Source organism: Magnolia sinica, chromosome 16, assembly GCF_029962835.1.
Source record: "Magnolia sinica isolate HGM2019 chromosome 16, MsV1, whole genome shotgun sequence".
Lineage (NCBI taxonomy): Eukaryota > Viridiplantae > Streptophyta > Magnoliopsida > Magnoliales > Magnoliaceae > Magnolia > Magnolia sinica.
The window spans coordinates 65045884-65060916 of record NC_080588.1 but is presented as its reverse complement, the minus strand read 5'-3'; the positions used below and the strand labels follow the sequence as shown (position 1 = coordinate 65060916).

General features: G+C 45.9%; 1 protein-coding gene across 1 annotated transcript in view; it reads left to right on the top strand.

Moving 5' to 3' along the window:
• LOC131228974 (lariat debranching enzyme) overlaps positions 1-13771 on the top strand; it is a 28865-nt gene extending 15094 nt beyond the window's left edge. Inside the window, exon 10 of the mRNA XM_058224818.1 lies at positions 13517-13771. Coding sequence (XP_058080801.1) covers positions 13517-13617 — 101 coding nt within the window. The 3' untranslated portion in view covers positions 13618-13771. The remainder of the gene's footprint in view (positions 1-13516) is intronic.
• Positions 13772-15033: the final 1262 nt, after the last annotated feature.

Sequence of the window (15033 nt, the reverse complement as noted above, 5' to 3'; positions counted from 1 at the left end):
CATTGCTAGATCTCCTACTACAGGAATGTTCCTCCGCAAACCTGATGATATTGAAGTCACCTACGAAGCAACAAGGACCTGAAAAAGACTGTCTGATGGCAGTTAGCTCATTCCAGAAATTTTGCCTTAAGGAGTCATCATTAGGACCATAAACGGAGATGATGAGGAAGGATAAGTTAGAGTACTTATCTTTGAGGATGATCGCTTTCGAAAAAGACCCCATCAGTGAGGATTGTAAATCCCACCTGGAGGATTTCCAGGCAATAAGGATGCCTCCAGACGAGCCATCTGCGTCTAGGGTCACAAATTGCCCGTTTGAAACCCCCCAAATCGAGGCCAGAAGATTAGCAGAGGAGGGGATTTTAGTCTCCTGCAGGCAGATGACATTCGGGGATTTTCTCCTGATAGATCGTTTGATCAGGCTCCTTTTTTGTTTGGAGCCCAGGCCCCTGACGTTCCATGAGAGGATGATCATTGAGAAACTGAGCTGCCCCGGTATCCCCTTCGACCACGTCTATTGGACATGGAGGATGTGGAGGTAGAAAGAGGAGGAGGGTGAGGTGTATGTAGCGCCCTGTTGCTTGCGGAACATGGAGGATGTTTGACCGGCGTCTTTGATGGCGGGAGGGGTCTACCTCTGTTCTCGAGGAGTTGGAAGAGGTCGGTATAGTCTTCTGTTCTGTTTCCAAACGAGAGACCCAGCGAACGGCCCACGCAGCCCATAACATCTTTAATCCATCTTTTGTTTCGAATTTGTTCGAAGATTTTGTCTCTGTTTTTGTATCCCGAAGGTCCCTCCAAAAGGTGGACCTGGCCAGCATGAGGGAAATCTGCGCACATCTGCAGTGGTTCTGCCATGATAATGTCGCTGGTGGTCTCCTCTTGGAACAGAGTGAGGGGTCCTAGGTCTGCCCGGTCTCTGCTCTAGGACTTAGAAAGAAGAGGGGATGAGGGGACGGGGGAGACAGGGTGAGAATCCGAAGACTGATGGTCTATCAAATTATCTCTGAGGATGCCTTCCGCAAGGGCTAAGTGAGAAGGTTTAATGGAATAAGAGAGGGAGGGCATGTGTTGGGATCGGGTGGGAGTTGAATGATACTCGGGAGGGGTATTGTTTAGAGGAAGGATGTTGGGGTTGGGGTTGCAGGGAACGGGTTCGGATATATTGAGGGAGGCCCATTTAGGGGTAGGTAATCGGATTCGGGTAGAGAGCAGACCCGAATTAATCGAGCTTAAGTCGACCAAAGACGTCAGTTTCCGGGAGCGAGGGAGAATGTCCATGTGGAGGGATCGGTTCCGGTCAACAGAGATGTCAAGTGACCCGTGTCGAAATTCTGCGGTGGGGAGGTCGCGATCGATAGAGTCGCATTGATTAAGCTGCAGGGGGGATGGGGTGACGTGTCAACATGAGCGTCGAGCGATGAGGGGAAAGATCGTCCTTTCGGTCAGGGGAGGCGATCTCCAAGACACGTGGATCGATCTCCATCGATTTCGATATCGCCCCGCCGAATTCAGAGATATCACCTGGCATGCGATTTTCAAGCATTGCTGGGGTGCTACCACGTATCGCCTGAGCGAGCCGACCTCTGACATGATTTGAGATGGCAGTAGGAGAAGGGACGTCCTGATGATTCCGTAGTCCGCGGGAGGACTGGTTATGTGCTCCATCTTCTCTCGAACTCTCGTGCGTCTGCGATTGCTGTGATTTCTGGATTCCGTCTTCCCTAGTGTTCCACACGTCTCCCCATCGAGGTTGGAAGGAATCAGGTTGTTCCTTCATCATCGGGAGAAGGATAGTCCGGTTGTTTACCTTCACCTGTATATGAGCCGGAAGAGGAGAACCGTTCGATCTTCTGACCCGAGCTCTAATGACACCAAGTTCCGCTCCCATCTTCGTCTTTGGATCAATTTCAAGGATAAATCCGAGGCTAGATGCTGCTTGGATGATAAATTCGTCAAACCAACACTCCATTGGGACGTCCCAAATATTGACCAAGATATTTTCTTTTCCAAACAGAGAGAATTCTTCCCAGGCCATGATTTTGATGACCGGTCCAGATGCATGTAGGTGGCCCGCCATTTTTAGCATATCTGGGTTAAGGCCTGGACACACACGAACCCAAAGAGTATTGTATCCCAGGGGTTTAATGTCGGAGTTTCCATACTGAAATCCGGTGCAGTCTCTAATCCATTCCCTGACTGCTGGGATAGTTGCTTTATCTGACGTGATGATCACCACTGTTTTTTGTAGATCCTCTTAGTTTTTGTCGAAGATCGCCGGGTCCACAGAGATGGAAGGGTCCGCCTGTTCTTGTGAGTTGTCGATGCCTGTAGAAACCGTTTGCACCACCGGAGCCACTGCCGGCAGGTGCATAACAGGGGGGGTTCTGGGAGGACCTTGTAGAAGAGCATCTCTAAAGGAGACGTCCTCCGGGCGCGCAAGAGGTTTGAAAGTCATGTCGGAGCAAGAGGGGAGGATTTCAAGGGGTTTGGACGGTCGAGGAGGGACCCTCATCCGGTTAGGGGCGGAGGGTAGGGTTTTAGGGCCAAATCAGGCTCTCTGGACTAACATCTTTTTTCCGTCGTAGCTGTCACCATGTAACATGGCCACTGCCCTGGCCAGTTCGGCCTCGCTGCTCATGCGGACGAGGGCAAAACTGCGATAGGCACCGCTATCTTTGTCTCGAGGCATGACCACATCCATCACCGCTCTTGCTCGCCCGAAAACCTTTTCCAGGTTGAGAGGAGCCCAACCATGCGGGTAGCCTTTGACATAGAGTGTGGGATAGTATTTTCCGCGGCCAAGGGCCACTATTTTTCGGTTCCTTCATCTTGGTTCTACCAAATTCCAAGCATTCTCTTCCTCGTGATTCATCTCGCCGATTGTCGATTGCTTTGATCTCGACCCTGCAAAGTCTCCAGCATCGTTATCAGAGGAGCATCGTAGTCATCGGAGGAGCGTCGTCGTTATCGGAGGAGCGTCGTCTTGGTTCTACCAAATTCCAAACATACTCATTTTGTTATTTCATATATCACCTTTTAATGAACAGTTGTGAAGTTGGTTTTGGGGAAGGCTTATAATTGAGATGTCTCAATCCTAGTGAGGGTTATTTAGGATTTGTTTTGCCTATAAGTGCAGAAAATAGATTCCAGGTTTTGATTAATGGGTGTTTTTAGGGTTGTACAACTTGGGGAATGAATAAAGGGTTTTAGTTTGTGCAATTCCTATAAGTAGATGGGAACTTAATTGTAGAAACCTTCAACCAGGGTTTGGCTCCTGCCTTGAATCCGTGTTCCCCACTTTGTAGGCTTTTTCTTATTATTTATTTTCCTTACCTTGCTAAAGAACCTGAATCTGCTTCTTACTTCCCCTGCTACTAAGGAATGAATATCCCAAAGTCCTTTGTCTATAGGCAAGAATTATGCCAGAATTACACTTCAATTCTGAGCAATGCGATAACAGTTGCACACTTGAAATCTAGAAAATTCAACTGTTAAGCTTTAGATGAATTTGAGATGGTAGTGTCCTCTCAAACTCATTCATTTTCCTAAGTTGTGAACCTGCCCTGAAGTGATTAGTAGGTTTCAGGGCTGTATTTGTTGCTCAACTCCTTCACAGTGGGGAAGCCTTTCAATTTCTGGGTTTGTTCTGTTAATGGCGGTTCTCACTAGAACTTTGTGACACACGCATGAGCTGTTACTTCAACCATTTTTCAGTCTCGAATGCATATGCTGAAGCATTGTCCCATTTCAGTCTCGAAGATCTGGGGGGAGATGGGGTTTGCAAACGATCCAGGCCAAGCGATACAGGTAGGGGTGAAAGTGCAGAACGACGATCATCATCAACAATGGCAGACGATCAGTTGGAAATCCCGGAAAGGGAAGGAGCTGACCAGGAAAAGAAATGACTATGCGTCATATTCAACGCTTTTCGTCAAGGGATACCCACAAGGGTGGGTGCCACTCAACTTCAAAAGAATTTTCGGTCGCGCAGGAGCAGTTATGGATATCGTCCTACCAAGAGATAGGGTATCCGGGGCTTATAGTTGTTTTGCCCTGGTCTGGATGAGTTCCGAGGAGGAGTTGGGAAGAGCAGTTCAAATGCTCCACGGTGAAAAATTTGTCGGAAAACCGATGTTAGTTCAAAGGGCTCGTTTCGGTTCGGATAGGCAAACGCAGAAGAAACCAGGGGATTCGCATTTGGTATCAAAGATGGGCTCCGATGGGATTAGATCCGCAAACCTTCGGAAAACTGGCCACAACATCCCGTCTACCTCAGGCCAATCTTTCAAGGAGGCTTTACTGCAATCGGTGGCAGCGGATTCTACAATACTCACTGATCCAATACATACGACTCCACTACAATCCGGTACTCAACACTTGAAACCTGATGCCCCTCTTATCACGGAGTCTTCCGACCCGATGTTGATATGCATAAGCAAGGACAGGTTCGCTTAGTCTTAAATGACATCGCAGAACACGGTGGTGGTGACCACCAGAGAGGGAGCTTCCTTGACGCAGGTTAACAAGTGGATTGCGGAATGTTGCGGCCTTAATCCGAACACCTACTCCATAAAGCCTATCGGTTATAATGATCTATGGATTAAAGTCAGCCCAGATGTTAATCCGGAGCTCCTTGTTATGGCTGGTGTTTTGCACCCTGAGGAATTGATTGTCAAAGTTCAAACGTGGGATGCTTTTTCTTCCTTCAGTTTGGAAGAGTTCTGGATACTTATTTGGGGGGTCCCACTTGAATTATGGTACGAAGACTTTTTTACTGCAACCATCTCTAAAATTGGAGCCCTGATAGAACTTGATCAGAAGACGAAGATGGGGGAGGAATTGGGAGTTATCCGCGCCAAAATCAGTATGAGAAAAGGGGAGTTGCTGCCGGTTCATCTAAAGGTTTTTGTGGAGGGGAGAGTGGTGGAACTCCCGGTGCTCAGGGAAATAAGGGAGGAACTCCACCCGAGGTGGGGTGGAGTCTGGAAGTTGAAGCAGCGATCATCTCCCCCTCCGTAGGCGACGACAGAAGGCGTGAAGGTGCAACGAAGGTCCTGCTACTCCGTTGGAGCACGGGATCGTGATCCTACAACTGGCATCCATCGAGAGACTTGTTGTACGCATGCTCTGCCATCGCGTGCTACACGCAACCTGCAAGGTACAGGCATATCAGTCAATAGCTGTCAACCTAATCCCGCTGAGTGTGGTTCTCTCTCACGTGTGGAGCTGAGATGTGGCGAGGAGAATGGTCCGCTCTCTCGTGTGGAGCTGATGCGGTCGGAGAGAGTGACATGTGGCATGGAGAATGGGTCTTCCTCTTGTGGGGAGCCGATACGTGTCTCGCCGCATGTGTCTTTGGCGTGCGAGGCACGCGAGCGCATTAACTCCATTCAACAGCTATCGACTCGGGCAGAGAGACACATCGCGTCTTTGGCGTGTGAGGCACATGACGCGTGTATATGTTCCGCGTGCGAGGCACGTGATCGTAATAACTCGCTTCAGCTTTTGTCGCCTCATGCAGAGAGAGACAGAGGGGCTTCTGCAGTCGCGACGCGTGTTTACGTTAGAGCCCCAAAAGCATTTGGGACGTCCAAATGGACGTCGGATGGTCTGATATGTCAGTTGGGAGTGGGAACTGTGATGTCTTCTGCGATCTCAAAGGGGCAGGGGACATATGGGAGTGGGAAGGGAGCTGACTCGAGAAACTGTTAACTGATAGCGGGTGGTAGCTGAAGCTTATGGTGAGGAGGATGGATCTGGTTCGTCGGGTTCTTCTCGGCTGAGATCCCTCAACCTTAATAGTTCCCCCCAGCCTGACCCAATAATGGGTAGGAGCCTTATTACCATCCCGGCTTCTTCGTCCCCATTGAAGCTCACAAGTGCGACCAGTTCGAAATTTCCAGCTTGTCGAAACATGAGACGGGACAAGTTGCACCGGGATTTATCATGGCCGAAGAGTTTGATCATGCCTCGTTGGCATCGGATGGCCCCGATTCTCCTTCATCCATCCCTCCCTCATCGCTCTCAGAAAGGGATGCTCTATCTGATCAAGATTTGCTAGCTTTGTTTCAAGACAGGTGCGGGGATGACATTTTGGAAGTTGAACCTTTATAGATTCGTACTGGTTGGTCGGCCGTAAAAGCAGGTACAATGGATCAGAAGCTTATCGAGGATGGGGCAAGGGCGAAGCTTGTTGACTCTATCCAGAAGAAAAAATGGGTGAGAAACGCCATCGGTCACGTGGGAAGGGCTCTAGGTTTATCTTTTGGTGACTGTCTGGAAGACTTTATTGCTTTGTTTCAGTGTGTGGAGTCTCACTTGTGACCAATCACAAATCTGAGGTACCCTAGAAGATGCCTTTCAAAGTCGTGCAGTAACAGGGAATTGCGGCGTCTTGCCGAGAGACCTGCTCTCCAAGTTAGCAGAGCAACGGATGTCGCTCCTCAGGTTCCTCTGGGCAATGAAGTGACTCAATGAAAATCTTCTCGTGGAATGTGAGGGGTGTGGGATCAAAGCTGAAGAGAAGTCTCATTAAGGAGACGTGCGGGAGGAGAAATCCGAATGTTATTTGTTTATAGGAAACGAAGATTCATCAGATCGATAGTCGGCTTATGCGGCCGCTGTGGAAAGCCACTGATGCTAGTTGGTGGGGGGGGGGGGGGGGATTTTGGTGGCATGGAGATCCGCTCAATGGTAACAAGTGGACAGTTGGTCCAGGAAATATTCTGTTTCGGTCATCCTTCAAGATAGATCTTCTCAGTTCCGCTGTCTTGTCTGTTCTGTTTGTGGGCCGTCGGTGGACGCCCGCAGACAGGAATTTTGGGAAGAGCTCAGTAGGTCCAGGCAGAGGTATTCGGGGCCGTGTTGCTTTGTTGGTGACTTCAATGTTGTCAGATCAGTAGAGGAGAAATCTCATGGCCACAATCTATCCCCCGCAATGCGGGCCTTTTCGTCTTGGATTAACGACCTTGAGCTGATGGACCTTCCTCTCATTGGTGCCAGATATATGTGGACTAATCGTTGCTCCTCTCGGTAGACGATTAGAATTGGGGCCCTAAACCATTTAGATTTGAAAATTCTTAGTATAAAATCAATGGTTTCTCGTAGATGGTGTCTAAATGGTGGGAAGGTTTCAAGGTGGAAGGATTTGCTGGTTATAGGTTAACATGCAAGCTGAAGATGCTGAAAGAGAAGCTCAAGGTTTGGAATCAGTCTAATCTCTATAATAGGGATTTGGAGTCGGATGCCTTTCTGGAAGATTTACAAGCTCTTGATGCTGAAGCTGAATCGGGTTATACGCCTTCAGACTTCCATCACCAACGAATTCATTTAATTCAAGCGATTTCAGCTAGAGCTTTGGAAAAAGAAATGCAGTGGAGGTAGAGATCCAGGGTTAGATGGCTAAAGGAAGGGGACTACAACTCAAAATTCTTTCATGCTGTCGCAAGTATGAACACAAGAAGGAACAAAATCAATAGCATGGTGATTGATGGAATTCGGATAGAGGATAGGGACAAAATTGTGGAAGAGGCGGTCAATTTCTTTCAAGCTCAATTCCATGGTGAGGGAGTCAGTAGGCCTACTTTGGACAATCTCCAATTTTCCCTCTATTTTTGTTGCAGAGTCCAATTCTCTGGAAAATCCATTCACTATGGACAAAATTTGGCAGGCTGTGGTCTCTCTTGGTGGAGATAGGGCCCCGAGCCCTAACGGTTTTCCCATTTCCTTCTTCCATAATTTCTGGGATTCTCTCAAAGGAGATCTGTGGGACTTCTTCAATGAATTCCATCGTAGGGGCAGATTATCAAAGGGTCCGGGGCCTCTTTCATTATGCTTATTCCTAAATCTCCTGGCGCAGCTGCTCTGAAGGATTTCAGACCCATCAGCCTACTTGGCGGGCCGTACAAAATTCTAGTGAAGGTGTTAGCCACCAGATTGAATTCGATTATTGGGAAGCTAATCTCTGGTAATCAGTGTGCTTTTATTCCAAGCAGGCAGATCGTGGACGGGGCGCTCATTGCCAATGAATGTCTCCATTCTGCTCACAAATCCTGATCCAAGTTTCTTATCTATAAGCTAGACATTAAAAAGGCCTATGATCACGTTGATTGGGATTTTTTGCTCTATTTGCTGAAGAGGATGGGATTCGGTATCAAATGGATCCAGTGGATGGGAGAGTGTATTAGTTCAGCTCACTTCTCCATCCTCCTGAATGGATATCCTAAAGGCTTCTTCAAGAGCTCTAGGGGGCTGTGCCAGGGAGACCCATTATCGCCCACATTGTTCCTTATTGTTGGAGAGGCTCTCTTTAGATTATTGTCCAAAGGTGAAGCGGCAGGTCTCTTTCAAGGGGTTACAATCAGAGGTATGGAAACTTCAATTTCACACATCCAATATGCGGACGACATGCTGGTGTTTTGTGAGGCTGATCCGGTTTTTGTGGACAACTTGCATGTGGCTATTCGTTGTTTTGAAGCGGTTTCGGGATTGAAAGTGAACATGGCCAAGTCTAAGTTGTTTGGGGTCAATTTGGAGGCGAAGGAGCCGGCAGAGTATGCCTTCAAGCTGGGCTGTACGACGGCGAATCTCCCTTCTTCTTTTGTGGCGCTGCCCCTATGTATTGGGGTGCCCCTGAAATCTGCTTGGGATAAAGTGATTGGGCGGTTTGAATCTTATCTTGCCAAATGGAAATGTCGTTTCCTTTCCAGTGGTGGTCAGCATACTCTCATTAAGGCGACCCTCTCGAATCTGCCTGTGCACCTCATGTCGATCTTCAGATGTCCTGTTAGTATTATGAAGGCAGTGGATAAATAGAGATGTGAGTTTTTGTGGACCGGTAAGTCAGAGACAGCAAAGTTCCACCTGGTCAAGTGGAAGCAGGTGTGTTGCAGCTTTCAGGGGGGGGGACCTCAAGATCATGAACTCAGCTCTCTTTGGGAAATGGATTTGGAGGCTTGGGTGTGAAGATGGGACCCTTTGGAATCAGGTGATCAAGAATAAATATGGCACATTTGGGGGGGCTGGTGGTCCAAGTCATCCTCCTCTTATAAGGCTTCTGCCCTGTGGAAAGGAGTTCTCGCCATGCAAAAGCAGGTGTTAAATGGGGTTGTGTTTGTCCCAGGCAAGGGTAATTGCATCCGTTTCTGGTTGGATACATGGTTAGGTGATTGGCTGCTCAAAGAAGCCTACCCTAGCATCTTCCGTTTAGCTCAGTGCAAAGAAATTATGATAAACAGGTGCTTTCAGTTTCTGGCGGGGAGGCGGTTTGGAACGTGGTCTGCAGGTGGCATCTTCACGACTGGGAGGAGACTGAGTTCATTAATCTGCTGTCCGCCCTCCACTCGCTCAAGCTTCACCCAGCTGACGCCGACCGAATTTCCTGAAAATGGGACAAATCAGGTGTGTTCACGGTGAGATCCTTTTATCGGAAGCTGGCAGCCAACACTGGTTATTCAGCTGCTGTTTCGCCTCTCATTTGGAAATGTGGGGCCCCTCCTAAAATCCGGATGTTCGGTTGGCTTGTGGGTCCGAAGAAAATTCTCACAATTGATAACCTAAAGAAAAGGGGGATGCCGCTGGTTAATGTCTGCTGTTGTTGCATGAATATGGAGGAATCAGTTGATCATCTCCTTCTTCACTGTCGTTTCATCTCCTCCATTTGGTCGGAATTCTTGCTCTGTTTCTGAGTCGGTGAATGGTATGTTGTCTGTGTGGTTCGGGGTCTCCTTGGACAAATCTAAGAAGCAGCTGTGGAGAATGGCGATCTTAGGTGGACCGTTTGGTCAGAGAGAAACAATCGTTGTTTCCACAACCTCTCTAATTCTGTTAGCAATTCCATTGCTGGTGCGAAGTGGCTGCTGATTGAATGGGCTGCGGTAGATTCAAAGATAAAGGATTCCGTTCTGTTTTGTTTTAAATCTTAGTGTGGTCTGCCTTCTCAGCGGACCGCCTTTTTTCAGTTTTGGGCTTTTTCTTTTTTCTTTCCTTGCTGGTTTTGTTTCCGTTTTCTGTTTCTCTCTCTTTGTTTCTTTTTCCTCTTCTTTCAGTGATATTTGGTTATCTTTCCCCCCAAAAAAAAAAAGTTACTTCAACCAAACCATGCATCAATATGATTCCCAATATCTTTGGATCTCTCTCTCTCTCTCTCTCTCTCTCTCTCTCTCTCTCTCTCTCATTTTTTTTTATAAAATTTTTATAACACATCAACACATGGGATTCATAGTCATAAAGAAAATAAGAAATTCTTCAACAAGAGGAAACATTATCTAAGACCAAAAACTGACCTACTAATGTCAATAGTTCACACCAAGCTAACCCTGATAGAATACCTTGAAAAATTAAATAACTAATAACTAAGTGTTTTTTCTTGTTTTCCCTTTCAACCGATTACAATCTTTTATAGACTCTGACATAACTGCCCTAGAGATTCTGTCCTAAGAAATAGGAACTGACTAACAACAAATTTAAATAAAAGGATAACCACTCTCCTTGCATGAGATATGCACCATCTTGCATATATTACATATGGAAGTTATTTGACCAAAACTGTTTATTGACTCTATCAGCCTATGTGGCAGGAGATGACACATGGCCTATTGGAGGTGTGACAATAGGTCACGTGTTGACAATATACAAATGGAACTCTCCTCCACCAGCCAAAACGTCAACAAATTATCATCTAAAATCGTCAAGCTCATACAGGCTATGTTGAATTTGCAAACTTCCATCAATACCCTACTTCCTCCACCACCACAAGTTGATGAAACCAATCCCACAAACCCTGTCCACATTCCTCATCAGCCTCCGGACATTCGCCTACCTCCAATTGCCCCCTTTAGGGGATACCAAGGACGACCCATTTGTTTGGACTTCCCTGCCTTTGATGGGAATGATCTAGAAGGGTGGGTTTTTCAGGCACAACAAGTCCAACAGCTTAATGGAGTGCCTGTCAACCAGATGGTGGACATGGCAGCAACCCATATTTAAAGTGAAGCCATTCCATGGTACCAATGGCTGGCAAGTACAGTTGGACACCTTACATGGGTTTTATTCACTGAGCCCTGTGCACACACTTTGGGACAACTGACGATGCAAATCTTGAAGGTTCATTAGCGAAACTGTGCCAAATTACAATTGTATGTGATTATCAGTCAAAATTTGAGCGGCTAGCAAACCGTAGCTTGATATTGCATGAAACATTTCTCATAAGATGCTTCATATCTGGCCTTAATGATGACATCTGCCCAGGCGTTAAACTGCTCAATTGTACGACTTCAACTCAGGCATATGCTATAGCCATACAACAAGAAACAACCAATACAATTGTCTCTACAATATCAAGACAACAACCCATCCGTATGGCACGTCTTTTGCCTCAATTACCAACTTCATCAACCCCAGCTTTACCTAACCCACCTGTGAAGTGGACATGATATGTTACAACAACCCCACCACCTGCTAGTAATTTACCACTGGGTGTACGAAGATTGAGTGTGGTTGAACAGTGGGAGCATAGGCTTAAGGGACTTTGTTTCAACTGTGATGAGCAATTTTGCCCTGGTCATCATTGCAAGCACCCACAACTGCTACTTCTCGAGATGGAGGAAGGCAACAACTTTACTGTTGAACCAGAGGTAGAGATTGCTGACACCCCTACTATGGAAGTCTCCCTCAACGCCATACTCAGTACACAATGGTCTGGAACCATGTGACTTCTGGGGTGTATAAAAAGGAACCGGTAACTATACTGATTGATTCTGAATCGACACATAATTTCCTCATCCCAAGAATCGCCAAGCAATGTGGGCTATCCATAACCCTCTTCAATCCAATTAGTGTTGCAGTGGCTAATGGTTGCAAGGTACAAAGTCCCAGTCGTTGCAACAACATGAAGTTATCACAAGGACACATTCATTTCAGTTTTTTTTTTTTCCCTATTGCCTGTGTGCGGTTATGAAGTTGTTCTTGGTGCCAAATGACTGCGATCCCTTGGAGCCATTAATTGGGATTTTGGCCAACTAACAATGAGGTTCCAACATGATCAACACCAACTCATACTAAAAGGTGTTTCTTATTTGAAACAATGGCTGACGATGGGGAATTTCATCATCTGCTCTTGCGAAAAGGGCAATGACTGTACATATGCTTCTTGCATTCTCTGCCAACTAAGGAGCCGATGCTGGACCCGTTAGTTATCTTATTACAGCAGCAATTTTCTGATATATTTGGTGAGCCAAGTGGGTTACCTCCTTACTGACTTCAGGACCATCGAATTCCACTGCAACCGGATAGTTCCCCTACAAATGTTAGGCCTTACAGGTATCCCCATATGGCCATTTCCAAAAAAATGAAATTGAGAAATTGGTAGAGGAAACGCACGATGCTGGCATCATTTGACCTAGCACAAGCCCAGTTTCTTCACCAGTTCTTTTGGTTAAAAAGAAGGATGGGACTTGGCACATGTTTGTCGACTACCGTGCTCTTAATAATATCACAATAAAAGACAGATATCCAATTCCAGTTATCGATGAGCTCTTAGATGAATTACATGGAGCCTCCATTTTCTCGAAACTGGACCTGCGGTCTGGTTATCATCAAATAAGAGTCACTGAAGCCAATATCCCAAAGATAGCCTTTCGAACACACGAAGGCCATTACAAGTTTCTGTTTATGCCATTTGGCCTCTCTAATGCGCTGGCAACCTTCCAGAGCCTTATGAATGAAGTCTTTCTGCCCTTCCTTCGGCAATTTGTATTGGTGTTTTTTGACGATATTCTCATCTATAGTCCTGATTTGAAGACCCACCTTTCACATCTCACTGTAGTGTTCCAAACCTTTTTTTTTTTTCTGAAATATTGATGATTGTGATTTGTCTTGTGAAAAACAGCCAGTTGGAACAAATTGGCTTATATATTTGGTTATAAACATCCCATCAGCATGATTCTTGCACCATTGCTTGCGCCCAATGGTACTGTTGAATGAACCATCCTGATAGATGACTGGGTTTGCCATGTGTCAATTAAAATCTTTATGGATGTTGCAAATGTCCCCGTGAAGGTTTAGCAAAACCTATACAGATGCATACACATGCGTGGGTGCATGCAGTCTTGAACACAATCTTTTGATTGCATCCACGCACTAGCACATGCACACGAGCATGCCACAGACATGAGAACCCTGTTGCCTACAAATGGCACAGATGCACACATGCACATGGATAACCATACAGTCGCATGCATATAGCAGACATATTCGCAAACACCATATGAACACCCACATACACCCAATTCCCTACACAAATGCATGCGATGCACAGATAGGAATGCACATACAAAGTCAAAGCACGTGCAGAAATTCACCAATTTACTCAGGCATCTAATCCATGTATACATATTGTCCTTGAGTCAACAGCGAATTCTCTCTTTCTCATTTCAGATGAGTTTCTTCATGGATCCTTTTTCCTCTTTGGATATGGTTTCTGCTCTTACTTAGCTAATTTTTCCAACTTTGGCAGATCCAAGTGATGGGGTTACTGATGATGACCCTGAATATATTGCTCTCGATGATGTGGATGAAATAGAAGAACTAGCAGAAACTCGTGATGAGGATTCATGAAATGGTATGCATGTGGTTTAGTTCTTCTCTCATGAGGTTACTGGATTTTGTTCCTATGGAATTTTATTGATTTCCGTAGGTTATCGGTCAAGTTGCTTGTATCAAATATTTCTATATTTCTAGTTTGGCAAAACTCTCAAAATGGGTTTGGCTCTCTTTATTCCCACATCTACCCTGCGTCGCCCTCTCCCTATGCCGTCTCCCCGTTCATCTGGAAATACCCAGCTACCCCCAAGTACATTTGTTTTGGCTGGCTGGTGGGCCGAAATAGAATTCTTACCATTGATAACCTATCTAAGAGGGGCATGCAGATCGTTAATGTCTGCCTCTGCTGTATGTGTGAGGCAGAGTCCATCAATCATCTGCTGGTTCACTGCTCGTTTATTTCTCAAATCTGGGCTGATTTCTGTCAGAGTTTCTCGATCAGTTGGTGCTTTCCACATTCGGCTTCCAGTCTTCTTTTATCTTGGCATGGTCTCAAGCTTGACAAGAATAGATCTACCATTTGGCGCATGGCTATTCTTGCTATCTGGTGGTCCGTTTGGGAAGAAAGGAATGAAAGATGTTTTAACGATACTTCCTCAACTGTTAGGGCAGTGGGGTCCAGGGCTAAAAGAATGTTGATCGTATGGGCCAACAATGTTAAGGGCTTACATAAGTATAATCTTAGCTTCCTCGGGTGCTAGGGGCTTTCTGCTATCTCAGCAGATAATGCTTCTCGTTTCTGTTTTCTGTTTTTTCCTGTTCTCTTTGTTCCTTTTCTGCTTTTTTTTTAAAAATGAAATCGTTGTTTCTAAAAAAAGAAAAAGAAAAAAAGAAGAAGAACATCATCCAAACATCCTTTTCTCTTTCGTAAAAAGACGCCAAAATACCGGTCTTCTCTTGTCACGGTGAGAACGTTTGAAAAGAAAAAAATGAAGAAGTCCAATAATTGGACTGATACACCCAATTATTTTGGATTGATCCTGCCACTGCTCATGCTTCTACCAAAATTGAAAATGATATTGAAAGTGACATGTCCACATATAATGTTGTTTGTGAACTTATCACATACAATGCTTTCTATCCTGCCAACATGTACTTTGTGTAGAACATTCAATCCATGCAAAAGGGGGACGCACCATCTAAGATCATGGGAGCAGGAATTGGATCAATTCACTCATTAGGGGTGCCGCACCTGTACATCAAATCAGACCATTGACTTTCCATTGATTTCCAGTGTAGCTGGTTTGATGTTCGGGTCAGGTCGATTTGTGGATCGACCACCTTTTGTACCGATCAGATGTTATGCGCGATTGTGAAATGATGGTGGGAAAGAAAGTCCGGCATTGGATGTGGACATTTCTCATATTAGCAAACGGATCTTGCGGTGGTATCAATCTCTTCTTCAGATGCTGGTGATGCCCTAAGATGGTG